General features: G+C 41.1%; 1 protein-coding gene across 1 annotated transcript in view; it reads right to left on the reverse strand.

The window, feature by feature from the left end:
* Positions 1-20,425, reverse strand: part of LOC139141138 (ligand of Numb protein X 2-like) — a 73,286-nt gene that overhangs the window by 12,920 nt on the left and 39,941 nt on the right. The window contains exons 3-6 of the mRNA XM_070710742.1: positions 9,911-10,116; positions 1,668-1,777; positions 804-887; positions 274-406 (exon numbers count right to left, since the gene is read on the reverse strand). Coding sequence (XP_070566843.1) covers positions 274-406; positions 804-887; positions 1,668-1,777; positions 9,911-10,116 — 533 coding nt within the window. The remainder of the gene's footprint in view (positions 1-273; positions 407-803; positions 888-1,667; positions 1,778-9,910; positions 10,117-20,425) is intronic.

Raw genomic sequence — 20,425 nt, forward strand, 5'->3', positions numbered from 1 at the left:
GCATGATACTATACCATACACATTGAAAATCATAGTTGCATTTCAGAAATGAGCATAGCAATGTACTAACATGGCAGAAGAGGCTTGTTGGTTTTACATCAAAGTATTAACTCTAACCCATACATTTCTTCAAGTGACTTGTAATACACATTGGAAATGTTTCTGAGTGCAATAAATCACAACTACTGAACAAGCAATGGTTGCTGTAGCATGTCAGAGCATACACACAAAGAAGCTGTTCTGGCAGATTTTAACATCAAATTCTTATCCTACCTTCTCTGTCTGGAGGGAGCCCTCTATCTTCCACTTTTTCCCTGAGTACTGTTAATCTTGCAACAGACGACTGCCGACTGAAAGCTGCTCTGGCTTGTGCATGGGATACGTCACGCAAATCTTCACCGTTTATCTACATGGTCAGATTACAACATTAAATCATTTAAAAACACACTACTTCTTTCACACACACTTGATTCAGAACTGCATTGAACTGTAAATTTACTCTTCCCTTGTAACAATTTCCTCACCCTTTTTGTAAATGGAATCAACTCGTCAATTAAAATTCTATGGTCAAACCAATTTGAGAGGGTGTTAAGCAAAGTGACAGAGGTCAAGTACCATGGATAGGTCGGCTTATTTTCCTTGAAAATAAGGTTGTAATTTTCAAATCTTCTCTCTTTATAATAAGCCCACTCTGCAAAACTCAGATGAACTGTAAAGAGTCATATTGGATTCCTTGGGTTATCACATTTGATCTTTTTTAAGTCAAACCTTAATTTCACCATGAAATATTCATGAAGACTTACCTCTAAAATCTGATCTCCAGGGTTGATCCTTCCATCTTTTGCTATCAACCCCTCTGGGAAGATTTCCTGTACAACAATAGCCACCTGTGCACAGAGGGAAAATGAAGACGCTTATGAAAGTGACATTTGACATTGAGGGTGAGCATGTGGTCGGCAAGATTAATGAGATGTCAGATGAAATCAATTCAGCATACTCAGAGATATCGATTTTCTTTCAGTTCTTATTGCCTTGCTTTATCTGCAAGTTTCAATTCATCACTGAACCACGGAAGTCTCTGCTGAGCAGATGAGCTCTGACAATAACTTTATCTGATCAAAAGCTGGAACCTTTCAAGGCCTCTGACATTTATGATATTGAGATCAGACTGAAAAAAAGCTACGAGGATGCTGGCAGAATGGCTTAATATCACAGATCACCAGATTGTGGTGTGTTCAGAATTTTATCTTGAAGTAAAGGGAATATCATCATGAAGGTAGATAGCTCTGAATGACAAAAAATAGAAGATAAAATTAATAGTGTAAAGCTTGAAGAATTTTGGATTTCTAGCATTTTCAGATTGTTTAGATACATTTTGAAAGGGAAAGACTCCCATAACATAAAATCTGCCTTGTGAATTTTGTAATTTCATATATTACAGATTGATCAGGTATTCATGATAACAGATTTATGTGCAAGAGGTGACTCAGATTATCATATCTGAAAGCCAGTACACCGCAGTAATTCAGCTGTATGGTACATGTAGGTAGAGTTGCTCTATATCACTTGAGTCAGGCAAGTTAGCTACATGGATGTACCGGTACATGTACCATCTGTGATTATGCTAATTAATGCTGATTTTTCACTGAAACAAATGATAAACTTACTAATGGAGTATCACTTCCACCAACTAAGCTGATTCCAAGCTCTTCTTCTGTTCTGTTTATTTCTATCGTAGTCACTACACCCTCTAAGATTTGAGTTGGTTCAGGAACAACTTTAAATGAAAGATACAGCAGATAAAACACTTGTGAAGATGGGAATGAAATCAAATCAGCTGTGTTTTTAACCAACTTACTTTTATTTCATGTGCCTCACTGAAAGGTCAGTTATGAGTCAAAACTAAGAACAACAAAACAGTGTGTCATGATACTTACATGTAACTGAAGTAATTCGATTAAAATTAGAAACCAATTACGTGACAAGAATCAAAAGCACACTCGCCCTCCTACTAGAGCACCAAACATATTGATTCTCACGTATATAGTCTAACGTATTTTACATGTAAGACATACTAGTGCCAGTAGGAGGCGAAAAAAAATTTGGGTTCAGTGATGAATGTTCTGAGCAGAAGATGATAATAATGATAGGAGGATATGTATGGTAGAATATTACTGAGAAATTTTGCTGATTGTTTTGCAATCATCGTACAGCATTGTAAAGGGAGACCATCAAAAAATAATGTACACTAAAAAGTTCAATAGTTAGAGGTTGGCAATTTTTGACGGATAGATTTTCTTCTCTGACAAAATTTTTCTCGAAAATACTTTTGTAATAAAGCTGTGGTCAACAGTCGCATTGAATTTTAAGGGTGACAGGGTGAGTCTGGAGGAGTGCGGTTCAATTACATGAAACAAGAAATATCTTCACTTTTTGCAATGGTGTACAGATTGATATGAAACAAATATTCACAAATATAACGGTGCATGGCATCACCACAGCATGGCGTTCAACAAAGCTGACAAGTTCCTGAACTTTATAATCAGGGCCATGTAGGACATTGTACTTGTGTTCACACTAGTGCATCACCTAAGGGGTTATATGCACTGGCTGAAAGATATGGTTTACAATAAAAATATCCTGGATTTGCACAATCTGACTTTCTACAGGTTCGGTTGAGAGCAGCTACTCATGTGAATAGCTTTGACCAATTCCTAAATAATTGGAGTAATATTATATAGGGCTCAGCCTTGGTGTCGCGCCAGGGTTAAGATTGGCAATGTTATTTGTATTGATTCATGATAAACTGTAATTGTTACTTCATAAACGTTTATATGAAAACTATGCCCAGTTTCCCTCTAATGAAAGCAGTTCACGTACTTACACGACGTCAAACCCTGCAGCAGGGCAGGTATAGATTTTCTGTAGCGTGTAAAAATTTTGGACAAAAATTGGCAATTTTTACAATGATAACAGCCTATGGCGTTAAACAAGGGACGTATTATGCAATAATTATCATTGCAATGGTAACCGCACTGCCCACTTCCACTTGCAAGCTGAAAACTATAGCGTTCCGTCTAAAAACTTGCAATTTTTGAATCTAATTATTGACACAGGGGCGCTCTTCTATAATTCAATCCCAGCATTCTTTGCGTATGCCCCCGTTCATATGCACGACAGTTTTCTCCGTTTATCTATATCAATGATACTTTGTATCAGCGACAAGGTGTATAATAACATTTACTGGCTAATAAAAGAGGTATATTTTATAAAGGCATGTTATATCATTGTTATTTGTTTCGTATTTGTTTATTTACGAGTACTCAAAAAAACATGGCGGCGCCCATCATGAGAAAGAAGGGTACACTTCCGGTTACTCGCATAGTATATTATGAATAAGCGCATGCGTAGTCAGTAAGCCGCTGGCGCGACTATTACAGTAAAACAGGGAAATGTGAAAATACAGACCAGTACATGTATCGTAGAGATTGATTTGCAGTGTGGGCTGTACAGAATCAGAGCAAAAGTTACAATTCCAGCAAAGTTATTTGTTTGATACTGAAGTCAAACTCTGCGAAAAATAAACAAGATTTAACAAACAATCAGACCAGGCCCGGACCAGGTATTCTAATAATTACCTTGGCAACAACGTCTGACATCAAAATCTACAGAAACACTGTGCATGTATCGCTCAATTCTTAATGCTGGGAACTGAGATAATGTGACATTTATAAACACTTTTTCTACTGAAAGAAATAAACACATAGCAAAGATGCATGAACTATGGGTGTGGGAAAACCAATTATGTCAGGATTTATTCTTTATTTAGCATGATTCTTGCCAAATGTCGGACAATGAGTCACATATATCACAGTCAGATGCCAGTGTTGTATCAGCAGACGGAGAAATGTGAGTCTCCTCTTACATCTACAGGAGAGTGGAAGAATTCTTGTCCTTACTTGCGCATCACATCAGAAAATAACTTCAAAAAGGCAAAATTGTTTGAAGTGAATTCACAAAAACTTCTTGTGTTTAACTTGTCCCAATTAACCGTTGATGATACAGACGTCCAGGTAAACTTTATGACTGATAGAAACCATTTTCTATTTTCAAAATGTCAAGGTCATTTGGCGACAGTCCTACTTGTTTAATCTACCAGGTACCTTGCAATTTTCGCTTTTATAAATAGGTTATAACATAACATATATAGACCCATTAAAAAGGGAATCTTTCTGAAAATATTTTGCTATATTCGTTAAATCATTTAGAATATGTTTTTTTAAGAGAAACAGTTGTCCATGGGTATGTTTCAAGAAATATAACAAGGTAGGAGTTGGTATTAAAATATCAATTATAAATTCTTCTTGGTCTTACGCTTCATAAGGACATCCACCATACACTTCTTTGCCTCACACTACCCAGGTACACTGGGATGTCCATCCTATAATTCTGGGCCATGCCAGCTCAAGATAATACCGCTTCCATTAAACAAATTCATAACTTCACACTATACGTAATTTATGCATGTCAGCTGTTGTTGTCCTCACAAAATAATCAAAATATAATTCATATTTGTCTAAGAAAAAAATTAATCTCCACCTAAGAAAAAAATCAACACATGTCAAATTGCATGACAAAAGCCTGTTGTTATGTCTGTAAAATGAAAATGATATTATCTTGTCTGCCTACAGGGTATATGTTGTACAAATCACTGTTGGTGTTCTATTTTGCTGTACATAACCTGGCAGTCATGTGATATATGAGTGTCCACTTTGTAAATTCAATATCCCATAAATAATCATCCAATTATGATGTCTTCTTGGCAAACTGGTGTCTAGTGGCTCCTATTACCTAGTGCCTGCAGCTAGACAACTGGGTATGTGTCCTTGTCGAATAACAGACAGTGAACTAGTTTGGTTATGGCCAGTGAGGTGAAAATTTCCTCACAATGTTTAAGAATGCAGGCTGTAACAATCAGAAGCTGTTATCCGATTGGTTGGCTTAATCTTACCGTTATCATTGAATAATAAAAATAGACTCCCTAAGTTTCTGTGAATAGTGACAATCGACCAATCAGTGATAACCTTCTGAGCATGCTGTATATTAGCAGTGAAAAGTACAAGTTCTAACATCGACTTTCAATTTTGAAACTCACAGCTAAACACCAGATAAACAGAACAGGACCACCTGACCTAAACTGCTGGCATACATGTATGTGGGACATGGAAGTTGCATTTCAACAAGAGCGAGTGAAAAATCAGCATGCATGCACTGGATCACACAAATTTAATCACTTAATAGTCCACAGAGTTCACGTCTGGTTCTGCATCATTGGATGCAAAAATATTTTCTCAGCAGGATTCCCCAGTGTATTACTCCAGTGTTTTACATACTGTACATGTACAGTACATAAATTAAGGTTCAGAATATTTTGCTCCTTTTATATGCTGTAGATTTATACATTACAGTTTGTGAAAAAGGAAATTTACATTGCATTTCAATTGTGTGTCTTTTATTTAAATACATGCAAAAAGGTTCAAAATACGGTTCTACCTTCATAGAATAGCCCTCCTACAGTACTTCTGTAGAAGTTGGTCTTTCATGACAAGTTTCCTACAAATATCAGTATGTCTGAGTAAATCCCTCCTGGTTGACTTCGAGATACCAAACATTAGTCCTAAATGCATCAACAGTAAAATTTACAAATACTGGTAGGACTCTTAGCAATAATTAAAGTTATGCAAGTACTTGTAGTTTCCATAGCAACGAGTTAAGATGCTTGCATCCACTGGAATTACATGCAGTTAATCCGTATTTTTCTAGAATTTGATCTCTGAGACAAAAGGGATGGATATCGTTGATTAATTAATTGTGGTCATCTACATGTACAGGTATGACTGAAAGATGACAAAGCAGGTAAAAATACAATAACTTTCATGAATAATTTCTATGAGTGGCTGAGACATGCAAAATATAATTGCTTTGAAATTTCTACAGACAATTGGTCCTTTACTTGTATATCTACAGGAAGCATTAATGCAAATAGGTAATCAGATTTGCGGAAAACAAATTCGTCTGATGGAATAAATTTCTTGGTAAGCTCACTGAACAAGACTTGATTTAAAATTTCATGATACACAGCTTAGTTCCCTATACCAGTATGGGATTCAGTGAGTGGGATATTGTATACTCTCATTCCTGTAAGCTTTGATCTCAAGGTTTTCAAAATAACGAAATTTTGAATTGTCAAATGTCTGAAATTTGTGAACCTTGGTAGCACTTCAGGCTGCTGAATCAACAATTTCTTTATTAAAAATTCCACAAATGCACAAAAATTTACTTAAATCAAAATATTGACTGAATATAGTTAAAAGTATGGTTGAATCTCACTGCAGTCAAAATACATTGTAAATACAATCTTTGATAATCATATATTCTGTTTGTTTTCATATTGAACTCTACCAGGTCAAACTGTTGTCCCCACCATAACTGCCCTTTGACCCTTTGACCCTAGGTCACATGCTGATATTTTACTTTTTTTACCCCCAGGCTAAAATGTTAGGGTCATTTGAGGGTACAGACACGAAAACATGTCACTCATTTCATACCAGACGATAACTGTCAACATCAATATCTTACAGATATTAACTTCCATACAGCACTTGAGTTGGACTTCTGAGAATTATGATTTTTTGTGCTCTCTGACCTTGCATGAACAAATTGTCTTTTGAACACTGAAATATTATGACATGATTTAAGGCATATTGATATCTGTGATCTAGCTTTCCTGATGACTGGGTCAAGAGTCCTGGGGCTCATGGAAGAGACAGCACTGCTATTGATCATAATGTGACAACATTAAACAAATGATAATGGTGCCTTTTTGTTAGATTTTAAAGGGTGTAACTTTTGATGATTTTTCCCGCTAGTTTTGTTTTCATTGTCAACTACAGTTTTGTGTTCTGCTCCCCAAAGCATGTTGAGATACACAGCATTCAGCTTTTTAACTCATCCTGTACATGTATAAACTGCATGTGGATTCTGGTCCCGACTAGAATTCAAATGTGAACACAATGATGGTGTACATGTATTTTACATGTATAGCTGCTGCGTTGTCAAGCTAAACAGCAGGTATTTCAACATGCTTTTGGGAGCAGAACAAGTACTGGCAATTGATATACACTGTACAAAACAAAAATAGTGAAAAAACCATTAAAGCTACAGCTACTGGACTTTTGAAATGCATCAGATGAGAACGTATGTACATAACAAGTTTGGAAGTGACAATGAGGTCTAAAGTATGCGTGTCTTTCCCTGGGAATAGGATGAAGATCTATCCCCGGGAACAGGATGAGGGTTGGAGAGAAGTGGGAAAAAAGAACGGAAACAGCACCAGTATATCACTTTATTGTCTGCTACAAACATACTACAGTGTACATGTTGGTATGAACGTACACACATACACTTTCTCAAATGATCCAAAACACAAATTATTACTATGTCTTTGATTTTCTCTATGAGAAAAAATAAAATCACCTGTAACAGGTTTTGAATTGTAAACTTAAATGTATACTGAAAGAAAATTTTACTGACCAGCCATTGCTTGAAAGTAACCTTTTCAAAGTGTCACTGTTTCAGATTACTGAACAACTAGGAATTTTGAGTGTTTATTAATCAATGGTGATAATAACACTTGTAGCTCGGAAATTATAAATACGGATTGAAGACTCCTCTGTTGTCAATAGTTTTATTTTAAATATTTTACCAGATATGAACTGAAAATGCTCACGTGTTTCATACAGTTATGTTTAAATTTGAACCTTTGCCACATGTTTGCAACTTCATTGAAAGTATTATGATCAACATAATTAACAATAATCACCGCCGATTAATTCTCAAAGGTCATGAAGTATACAAATATGTAATTAGCTGAAATAAAAATATTAAAGTTCTTTGACTGCTGTCATTGTATCACCATTTTATATAGCAAGTGTAATTACCGTTGGCCAAGTCCTTCAAGCCATATATGCCGAGCTGTGAAAGCTCATTAGATATGCAAATTGTAAATTAGCTGACATGAAAATGTGAAATGACTTTCGATATTGTTTTAACCAGGTATAATCATCAATGTTGTCATGTTTTGCCAACTTTGATCAAGTAAATCCCAGTATATATCCCTAATAAGCAAAGTTCATTAAATATGTAAATTAGGAATTGACTTAAGTAAAAATGCTTAATGATTGTCAATAATGTTGTATCATGGTATCTGCAATATATGTAGCAAGTTTTGTCAACTTTGGTCAAGTCAATTCAGATATATATCTCTAATAAGGAAAGTTCATTAAACATGCAAATTAGGAATTGGCTGAAGAGAAAATGCTTAATGACTTTCAATAATATTGTATTACAGTGTCTGAAATGTACATAGCAAATTACATCAATTTGATCAAGTCAATTCAGATGAATATCCCTAAGTATGAAAATTTATTTAATATGCAAATTTGGAATTGGCTGAAGTAAAAATGTCTTTTGACTTTCAATAATGTTATATCACAGTATCTTTGATGTATATAGCAAGTTTCAATGACTAAAATCAAGTTAAATTGTGTTGCTAAGTTATCCCTATATACCAAAAATCAGACCTCTAGATCTATTGGCTGGCTCAGAATTAGATATGTGCATAATTAATTAGGTACAGGATGTGATGTCATAAGGTATCCCATCATACCAAATATGAAGGGTGTAGCACTTGGGGTTACTTAGTTATGGCCATATATGTATATTTGAGGTCAAAGGTCATTGGGTCATATGACATTTTGTCAAAAAATTGTATTGCTAAGTTATCCCTTTATACCAAAAATCAGACCTCTAGCTCTATTGGCTGGCTCAGAATTAGATATGCACATAATTAATGAGGTACAGGATGTGATGTCATAAGGTCTCCCATCATACCAAATATGAAGGGTGTAGCACTTGTGGTTACTTAGTTATGGCCATATATGTATATTTGAGGTCAAAGGTCATCAAGGTCACATGACATTTTGTCAAAAAAATTGTATTGCTAAGTTATCCCTATATACCAAAAATCAGACCTCTTGCTCTATTGGCTGGCTCAGAATTAGATATGCGCATAATAAATGAGTTGCAGGAAGATGCCAAGGTCAAAGGTCAAGTGGAATCCCCAAAATTGTGGAGTGCAATTTGGTCCCCTACTGGCCATTGTCCAATAGACGCTGGCTGTCTTGGACTTTAACATAGGCCAGAATAAGCCATTGCCATAGCTTAGCTGCATAGGTATAGGGGAGGTCAAAGGTCATAGAAAAATCAGAAAAATAATACTTTTAAAATCTTCTTCTCAAAATTGGCAAGACCTGTGACTTTGATATTTGGCATGAAGGAGCAAGGCTATAAGGTCTAACCAGGGTTGGGTTGGTAGCGGGTCGAGTTGTCTAGGGTCGAGTTGGTTAGGGGTCGAGATGTCCAGAAACCATGGTCATCATGCTTCCCATAGACTACCATGTATCACAAAAATTAAAACTGTGATAACTTCATTAATATGCAAGCCACGCCCACCAAAACCTTTTCAGTTCTAGCCATTTGAATTCTGAAGATGTCTACCAAATTTGACTGAAATACGTTCAGCCGTTTTTGAGATAATGGGGATACAGACACACGGACACACAGACACACACACAGACACACAGACAGACATGGCTAAACCATATGCTCACGTGTGTGAACACGTGAGCAAAAAATGAATATTTTGTTAATATTTTGATTTTAATGATGCAGTCACAAAAGGTGTTTTCTGTTTGTGAACAGATTGTGCAATATCTCCAATTTCTGGTCAAATAAATTATGGTGCATATAATACTGATGCTACTTTTCATTGGTTTTGGTCAATGCTCACCTTGACTGTCTCTGTACGGACATTCCCAGATGTGAGTGTCAAGCTCCACTCGTGGACCGCGAAATGGACACCCGACTGGAGCATTGACACAGTAAGTCATTGTGCCGGGACAACGGTGGTTGAGATGGGCTTCAAGGTCTGACCGCTGCATCACATCCGTGCAGTAACTGGTATTGGGACAAAGCACTTTCAGTTTGTCCAATAGTCTGGAAATTGAACGGAAATGTAGAAATTTTAGTGAGAGATTCAGCATTGGATGAACAGTACTCTGCTTGGTTGCAGCTTAGAAATGTTTAATGAAGGTTACATACAGCTGTGGAGATACATGTACATGTAACTTGGTTGTTGCTAAATAATCTGGGTCCCTTTTTCAACATCCTAGGGCTACTATAAAGTGAGTCACTGATATACATGTACATATCATGTACCCATATATTCATACAAAGCACATATTCTCTGAAGGGCAAAAATGGCTGTAACTTTTGTAACGTTCATAATTTTTGTAATCTTCCTGAAAAATGTTGAAATACAAAATATACGCCTTGCAAATTCACTGAAATGTGTATAACACCTGATGTTATTATTGACAAACAAAGTCTAGTCTGGACTAAAACTCAGTTGTCAACAAATACAATGTATGTTGGGCATAATAACACACATGCATATACAGGCTGACAATACACATTTTGATATGCTTTTTGCAGTGGCAGAGAAACTGCAATTTACAAAAAGAACAAAATAATGGGTAAAAAAATTGTACATTGTATCTAATGGAGCTCTTATAAAGCTGGGCAAATGGATTGTGTATATACCGGTACTATGTGAGCACCATGGTGCCAATACAGTTCAGTGGACAATTTCAAATCGTAAAATTGGCAGACCATATTTTATTATATCATACTGGTATGTGTTGCCAGGCATATGATCTTAATTTTACCATATTTACACTGTGTTTTAATTGCAATGGCAAATATGCATATTCAAAATAACTCATTAGCAAATGTTCTGTTTGGAGTTATTTTTATGATATTAAACAAAACAGTAATCTATTTCTGGAGTCACTTGAGAATTAAAACAGTGCCAGTAATTCAAAATTGTCGTGAAATGGCAACAGTGCATGACTTATACAGAGTCATAGCCGTGGAAAATTTGCTTTGACAAACTAAATGTACCAGAGGTGAACACTATTGTTGAAATGAAATGTTCACATATCTTGCTACTGAATAGTTGAAGGAAATTTTCACAAGTACATTTGAAAGGTCTGTGAAGAGTAAACTAAAATTTAAAACTGTTTAAATTGTCTTTTAATTGTGTGCTCATCGATACTCAAGAGTCACATTATTGTCATGTCATGTTGAATGACTTTCATATCAATGAAATGTTTACTCTATAGCTTTACATATGATGAGGGATTTTTCATTTATACAGGCAGCTCTCAGATATACATTGTGACTGTCTATTGGAGAAGAAATTTAAGGGGGGGGGGAGTAACTGGGACGTACGGTACATGTATTGTAGCATATAGCAGCATTATCCCTTTTCCTGCCGAGCGCCCTTGTCCGTTATCCTGCCAAGTCAGTAGAAAACCGCCCCATAATATGTGCCTGCAAAAGATTGGCTCTCCTGCATGTTATCCTGCCAGGCATTTTGGCAGAAATCGCCCATTTTCAGGGTTGTTTTAGCCGTACTTATACGTGTTAGACTTCGATAATTTCTACATGCCCGTAGACAGGGGAAGGAGCTCAAGGGTTACTGCAGAAAAAAATTGAGGTCACCGGCTTTGTTTGCCCCTGGGAGTGCGTCATTTTATTGCCGTTTCATGTTTATTTTTTCGGAAATAAACTCCTTCAGTATTACGCACGTCCGCTAGGCACAAACATCACCTCACTCGTCTGTTAGTCAGAGACCCTGAGGGTTGTGCTAGGGGTGCAGCAGCACCGGCAAACCTGTCCTGTTTCCCCAGGGTAGGGTCAATTGAATACGTACCTTCAACGACTTGGCAGTGTAGCACAAAAACTACGTTTTTGCCGTTGTATCAACGACATGGCTGAGCCATTGAAGCACAGCTCCACGTAGTTTAGCCAGCTCAGTTGGGAGTTGGTTTACGAGTGTTACCATTCATTACTGACTTAATCGAGTGGTCCTCAGTCAGGTACGGGTTTGTACCGACATGGCTTGGGCTGCAGCTAACCAGTGATAACCAGTCACTACACCTAAGTCTTCAGTTCACTTTTGCGATGCACGGGTGCAACGCAATATGCTTCCATTGTTCTAGCCATCAACGTGTCCACATGCCTGGCAGCCATATTGTACTGCTAGCTGGTTTGCATAACAAAAGCAGTCCCTGCTAACTGCAGGCGGTATCCCCGTAGCATTGACCTTATGTCACCTTTTGAATTCTCTGTACGCAAACAGCGTACGTAGTTACCAATGCGTCGGCAAGAGGATACGTTTGCCTGCAAACCAGAGCCAATACTTCGGACGATGGAATAAATAAAAAATCCAAAGCTACGTCCATTGAATGGCACGGCCAAGGCGGTGAAGGACGTGCCTGGCTTGAACTTGCAGAGCTGAAGCCCAGCTTAGTACGTCAGACACCAGTTTGTAATGGTATTTCCGAGTCGTTCATATCCGTTCCATCGGAGGAACAAGTCGAGCCGTCCCGTCAGAAATACGTTCTCATTTTCAGTCACGCACAACTGAATAAGTGACTTTCGTCTCGCACCATCGGCACTATCTGCCAAGTCGTTTGCAAGAGGTAGCCTTCTAGATTAGCATTGCCAAGTTGGTCAAGTTCGGCAGCAATCTCTATAGTGCCAGGCAGCCAAGTACGTCCAACTCCGCCAGAAAACGTCACCATGCTATCCTGCCAAGTCCGCTAAAAAGCGGTAAAAAAAACCAGCCCCCCTCGGGTGTGGGGGACTGGCGGACAGGTTTCTGCACCTTTCCCTGTCTATCGACTCCCTGCGAACCCATTTCGAGGGGAAAAGGCGTTCCTTGTCAGAAAACCTCTCCTCGGATGACCCCTAAATGCACAGGGGATAGCAAAACGTAGTGCCGTAGACTTGGCAGGAAAGGGGGTACCCAAAAAGGGCCCGATTTCCACCGGGTTGGGAGAATAACGGTCACCAGTGCTTAGATTCTGGCTACACCGAATTTCAAGCGGATTTTCACCGACTTGGCAGGAAAAGGGTTATAGCAGCATAGATGTATTGTACATGTAACATTAGCAACATACCGGTAGATGTATTGTAACATAGCAACATAGATGTATTGTAACATAGCAACATAGATGTATTGTAACATAGCAACATAGATGTATTGTAACATAGCAACATAGATGTATTGTAGCATAGCAACATAGATGTATTGTAACATAGCAACATAGATGTATTGTAACATAGCAACATAGATGTATTGTAACATATAGCAACACAGATTTATTGTACAGTAGCATATACCGGTACATGTAGCAACATAAATGCATTGTAACATACAGCAGCATGGATGCATTGTAAAACATAGCAACATACAGTACATATATTGTAACACATAGTAAAATTATCTATTGTAACATATAGCAACAGACATGTTACATATATAGCAACAGACATGTTACATATATAGCAACAGACATGTATGGTACCATAAAAATGATGAAAATTTGGTAAGCAACGTATCACAAAAACAAAAACTGTATTGACATCACAAATTACATGTACCTAATGTATTAACCTTCTTTGTGTCTGTAACAATGTTCTACATACAGGTCACAATTTTGTGCATGTTTAGATTATGTAAAATCAGCAAATATATGTGGATTACACTGAAACAAAGTAAACAAATAATGCAACGCAGACAAATTGAGGTTCTAAACTTTTTTTCATCTATTTAGAATAGCAGGAACCAAAAAACGAAAAGTTTGAAATGTTTTTGTCATGTAACAGAGATTTCTCTTCAGGTTCTGTGCAAAAAAATTTGAAATACTAACTTTACTTTGGAGTCTGTTTCATTGGCTATTAACCCTTTTCCTGCCAAGTCGGTGAAAATCCGCTTGAAATTCGGTGTAGCTAGAATCTGAGCAGCCACGGCCGTTATCCTGCCAAGGCGGTGGAAATCGGGCTACTTTTTGGTACCCCCTTTCCTGCCTAGTCGACGGAACTACGTGTAGCAAACCCATGCTCGCGCTAGGGTCGTTCGAGGACAGGTTTTGGGCGAGGAACGGCGTTTGCTCTCGAAATGGGTTCACAGAGAGTCCAACGACAGGGAAAGGTGCGGAAGCTACCCAGCCAGTCCCCCACCCCGGTGGGGGACTGGTTTTTTTTTTGGGGACGAGTAGCGTACTTGGCAGGTTAGCACGTTGACGTATTCTAGCGGAGTTTGGGGTAACTTGGCTCTGAGGCACTACATAGATTGCGGCCGAAATTGACCGTCTCGGCAACGCTAATCTGTAAGGCAACCGCCTAAGACCGCCTCAGCTGGCGGTGCAATTTTTTGCCAATGGTGCGAGACGAAAATCACGGACTTGGTCCTGATTGACGGGAAGTGCGGACGGATTTGACGGACTCGGCTTTCTCGAAGGCAACCGCCTAAGACCGCCTCAGCTGGCAGTGCAATTTTTTGCCAATGGTGCGAGACGAAAATCACGGACTTGGTCCTGATTGACGGGAAGTGCGGACGGATTTGACGGACTCGGCTTGATTAGTCCCTGACATGGAACTGATCCGAACGGACTTGAGCGACATTTGTGAAGGGTAACCACCGCTTTTAACCGACTTGTTACCTTCTCGAAAAGACTACCCCACTCAGATGTCGGACGTTGTCGGCTGCACTTGGCTCTAGACGTTCAAGCCGTGCAACGAAACACACCGCCTCAGCCTTGCCATTCAGGAACATGGCCTCAAAATTTGATACCATTGTTCACCGACTTGGCGGCTGCGGTTAGGTGCGTGAACCGTTGTTCACCGACTTGTTACGCCTATGTTGTCCCTGTGAAGTTCGGCTAACGGCCGAGTCTAACGGGAGTTGGCAGACCTGTGTTTGGTTTATACCGTAGTATGACCGACTCAGGTAGAGGTACCTGTCGGTATATTCCGAGTTTTACGCACTCGGGCGTCAATGACGGGTCGTCATCACCGCTGATGACGTAGACGTGCTGGCCACGTTATTTGAAGGAGCCATGTTTGCCCAACGGACGAGGCCGAGACAGCCGTTGACAATTTTGGCATCCTTCATCTTGACCGCCTTAGTTGGGTAAGCCGCTCGGCAGGCGACGTTAATGACCTAAACAAGCCGCTGAAGCACTGTTCGTTGCCGTACAAGAACGAGACGGCCAGTCCATTACTGCTTAATGGGCAATCTGTCGGGTTGGCTTGTCACCGACTTGGATGACAATACGCCCTGCGCAGGCGTACTTAGAAGGGACATGAGGTTAAAGATACGGGTTTCCCACCCGTACTAAACATGGGCTTGGGCAACGTCCTTGGGTGGCAGGTGCGCATGCCACGTACCCAGCTGGACGGAATGTCAAGTTGAGATGCTAATGACATTGACTATGTTATGCTAAGTGCTCGATTGATTTGCATCGCAAATGAGTATTATTAGCATATCAAATGGTGCGGACAGGCAATTTACATGACGGGTAGGAATGTCAGCGCCGGTTGGTGGACTGATTGCCGTAGGTCCATTATAATAACAGGTGGATGCATATATTAACACCCCTGCGTCCAATCATGTCCAGGGCTTTGTTTCCCTGTGGCTTTAAAAGGGAGGGACCTGCTAGTCTGTCGACACTGTTCCAGACATGAGCTTGATGGACCGCAAAAGTTTTCTGAAGGCGAGCAGACGACTGAAGCTCAAAGATGCAGAGTCTCCGGGCGGTAGTGGTAGCGATCGTTGTGATGTCCCTAGTAAACGTTCTAAGAAGTCGGGCAAGAAACGCTCCCGTAAGGCGAAGCCATCTCCGGCTGAAAAACCCAGTGGTAAGCGTAAACGTAAGACGATCGTTCTGCCGATGAGGATGATGACGGGTCACCGGTTGCCAGTGGTTCTCACCCGGCTGCTCCGGGAGAGACTACTTCACCTGCAGAGACTACATCTGCTCTTGTGGGAGATACTTCACCTGCACAGACTACGTCTGCTGCTGCTAGTGAGACAGTGAGTAATGAGACGGCTGATGCCATTGGTTCTCCCCCGGCTGCTCCGGGAGAGACACCACCTGTTGCTACTATGAGCCCTCATCCTGCGTCAGGAGAGGTTCCTGTGCCCAGTGCGAAAGAGCTTGAGTCCTCGTCATCAGCAGAGGCTGCCGAGCCCGCTCCTGCCATAGTTTCGTGTGCTGCGATGTCCCCGCCGAAAAAGATAGTGCGGAGGGTTCGTTATCAGGATAGCCCACCTGATTTTGAGCCAGATATGATCCTTGATGCCGCTACGGGCGAGTTCAGGCCCAGACGCCCAGACGACGGTGATATCACCGCTGAGTCCGACTCGGAGGTTGACGAGGATGCGGCAGAGGACGATGACTTTTATGACAGGCAGTACGTAGGTGAGGCAAGCTCTGACGACGATGATGACGTTGCTGCTGTGTTGGCGGAGGACGACACACCTCCTGTCTGGCGTATGTCGAGACGATACCGATGCTAATATATTTGAGGAGACCGATTTTGACCATGAGAGAGGACCGACTTTCACCTTGCCCAGCCACGCCCGTGAGCTCGATTACTTTTTTAAGTTTATTCCAGCTACACTGATCAGATTGGCCAAGGACGAGACTAATAAATACGCCAAATTCCACCAGCGACATATCGCTAGGAAAATAGATAAATACTGGCGTAACGCTGACTACCGAGAGGTGCAGGCGTTCATTGGCGTCTTAGTCTGTATGGGTATCGACCGTAAATCATCAGTGGAGGATTATTGGTCTAGCGATCCCTTTCTGAGAAACCAGGGTATTTCTACTGTGATTACCCGCAGTCGCTTTCAGCAGCTTATGCGATACTTTCATCTGGCAGACCCAGAGAACGATCCACGTCGTGATCCTGATGAGGCACGCCGCCGACGTCGGTGTCAGGAGGATCCCCTGTATAAAATCAATCCATGGATGGAGCCCATAGTTGACCGGTGCGTAAATAATTATAAGATGGGTAGAGAGATCTCCATCGACGAGGGCATGGTGCGATTTAAGGGCCGTTCTAAATTTAAGCAGAGATTACCGCATAAGCCTGATCGAGACGGTTTCAAGATATGGCAGCTGTGCGACTCCACCACTGCATACATAGCTAACTTTGCACCGTACCTAGGTGTGAAATATCGGGATCGGACTGATGGGAGACGGCAGGAGCGAGGTGTGGTGAAAAGAATTACGATGGAGCTGGTCCAGCCATTCTGTGGATATAATCACAGCCTATTCTGTGATAGCCTGTTTAGCACGGTCGTTACTGCTAGAGAGCTGATGGAGACCGGGATCTACATGGTCGGGAGTTTCAACCGCCGTAATCGTCGCACCATGCCCCCTCAATTAATTCCGCCGGGTAAGAGGAAGCGCCTTCCTTTGTCTGTTGGGGATATGAAAGCCACGACCAGAACGGACTCTCGTCTTAACATCACTGCTTATCAGGATAGTAACGCTCAGGTGCTGATCTTGAATACGGTCTATCCACCCTTGGAGTGCGTGCCAGTGGGGGAGGGAGACGAGCGGCGACAAGTGCCTCTGTCGCTGTATAATTATCGCCGGTACATGGGAGGCGTCGACCGAGCCAACCAGAAGCGCAAGTACTTTCACACTGGGCGCAAGAACCACAGATGGTGGACATATCTGGCATGTTACCTGATTGATGTTGCCCTGGTAAATGCATATATATGCTTCAAGCATGTACACCCTGATAGTAAGCTGACCCATAAGATGTTCATCTGCGTGTCGGAAACAACTCATTGGCGGTTATTGTGGGCGATCGCAGCCCAGTGTGAGAGAGGTCGAGGCCACTGTTTCTCTTGCCTCGTACATCAATCCACAAAATCAGCCGATGCACGTTGTCAGCCGTTGGAGGGGCGGCAGAAATGCTGTAAAGTATGTAGCAGAGAGGGTAAGACCACTGCGAGCGGACGACTGTCTGAGACGTCCAAAGGATGTAGTCTGTGCCGGGTTCATCTTCACGAGGGCGAGTGTTTTGCGGCTTTTCATCATCGCATGATGCTACGAGGTAAGAGGAGCATTGGCGTGCAGACCTCTACTCACACAGCCCCGACGACACCCATCAGCAAGAGAACCCGACGTAAATAACGGACAGGGACAGCTTCGCCTAACAGTGGCTTGACTGTATTCTGAACACGGACCATGATCATATTTTGAGCACGGTTGTGCCGTTTGTTTGTGCTTTACGATCCCGCTGATTGTAAATTGAAACACGGATTATTTTGTACAATCCCCCGATTGTAATCTTTGTAACACGGACCATGCACTCGGACGTCGAGACAGACTCTGAGATTTATTATTCGGCATAATGTAAATTATTCCCGAATAAAATACTATCTATGGATCGCATATTTTCGTTTTGTTTTGTTTTGTTTAGACGGATTATTTTGTACAATTCCCCCTATTATAATTTTTGAAACACGGATCTGCCACCCCGATTGTAATTTTTGAAACACGGACCATGCACTTGGACGTCGAGACAGACTCCGAGATTTATTGTTCGGCATAATGTAATTATTCCCGAAAAAAAAATATAATATCTATGGATCGCATATTTTCGTTTGTTTTGTTTTTACCCCCACTTTCGTTTTTGGCAGATCCGTAAGGACGCTATAGTAATGGATGAACGTGCGTTGTATCACGTGGGAGGGGCACAGCCCAACGGAGGCTGTGCTCGTGCGACGTAGACGTTGTACCAACCATCTGTCGTTGGGGTTAGTGCATAGAGCAGTTGCACTGTCCAGAGCTAAGGTGGTACAAAACTGCACCTTAGTAACAACTGCACAACTAACCTGTTAGGAAACGGTAACACTAACGAGCTAAGTGTTCACTGAACTGGCCAAACTACGTACACGCCTTCCTTCAATGGCGGAACTATGTCTTGACACTACGTCAAGCAGACTGCAATGTGCAACTCTTCCAAGTCGTTCAAAGTACGTGGCCAAGTGACACAACCCAGGGGAAACAGGACAGGTTTGAGGGTGCTCCCGCACCCATAGCACTAACCCTGGGTCTTCTACTAACCCACGAGAGAGGTGACGTTTGCCCGGTGTGGCCGTGCGTGCCGGCGAACGAGCTTTACTTCCGCGAAAGTAAGCTAGAAAAGGGCATAAAAGTGCACGTCCCCCGGGGCAACAACGCCCGTGACCTCGTCATTTTCTGGACACAACCTCATCAGCGGTTGCCCTCTATACGGGCATGCAAAAATTTTTGAAGTCTAACACGTATATGGTCGGTAATCGTACCCCGAAAATGCGGTATTTTCCGCCAAATGCCTGGCAGGAAAGCGTGCAGGAGAGCCTATCTTCTGTAGACACGGAAAAGGGGGCGGTTTTGACCGACTTGGCAGGATAACGGACAGGGGCGCTCGGCAGGAAAAGGGTTAACTTAGTACATGTACATTGTACCTTAGACTCTCCACAGTCGCTGTGCCTTGTTTTGTGCGCGCCCACGATGCTGACGATGGGCCTGCATTCGCAGGCTACGCTGTGCAGCTGTGAGCACCCGCTGCCAGACACAGCGACTGTCCGTTCTTGCAAGTATATGAATATTCATAAGGCAGTGCAATCAAAAGAAAAACCTATCTAACTGGGCGGAGAGAATATATACTGGCAGCTAGTAGACCTATATATGCTGTATTTTTTTATTTTTCATTTTTCATTTTATTTGGCTATGGTACTTGTCATTTTTTGTTTGATTAACGGATTTGTGGAGTTCTATAAAGTACCCGGATCAGGCAGAAATCCGACCGGTCGCTTGCAAGAACGTCCAGACCCTGGATTCGCATCGCGTCTCTGAAGGGTGCGCGCGTGTTCCAACAAGGAAGAACGCGAATCGCAGGGTCTCTGCCAGACTAATTGTACCTGTGTGTTACAATCTACATTGTTTGTGTTCAAAGTGTATAAGGGGCCGTCGACAAAAAAAGCTGACGCACAAGAAACGTAATTCCTTCGTTTTACTTGAAACCCCCTCCCTCCCCCCTCAAAACGAATGTTCTTATGCGAAATCAATTTCGTGTTATGATGCCGTTTCTTACAAACCCACATGCAGCTCTCCGATCCGCACGCCCATGAAAAAATACCGGAAGGGCACATTAATTAATAAACCTCCTCTTTACGCATTTCACTTTTTAAGACAGAACATTTTAATGTATTTCGCATGTAGGAAAATGTTTCACATACATGTTTCACGTTAAAAAAGCATAAAGTTTTTATTTCACATTCATAATTTTCATTGTCTTTTCTGTCTCCTTATTTTATGGTTATTCTGTTCTCGATGAACGCGAAGGTAGTTTTGCGTTCTTGCTGCAAAGTCGCACTTCGAAA

This window comes from Ptychodera flava, chromosome 9 (genome assembly GCF_041260155.1).
Source record: "Ptychodera flava strain L36383 chromosome 9, AS_Pfla_20210202, whole genome shotgun sequence".
Taxonomy (NCBI): domain Eukaryota; kingdom Metazoa; phylum Hemichordata; class Enteropneusta; family Ptychoderidae; genus Ptychodera; species Ptychodera flava.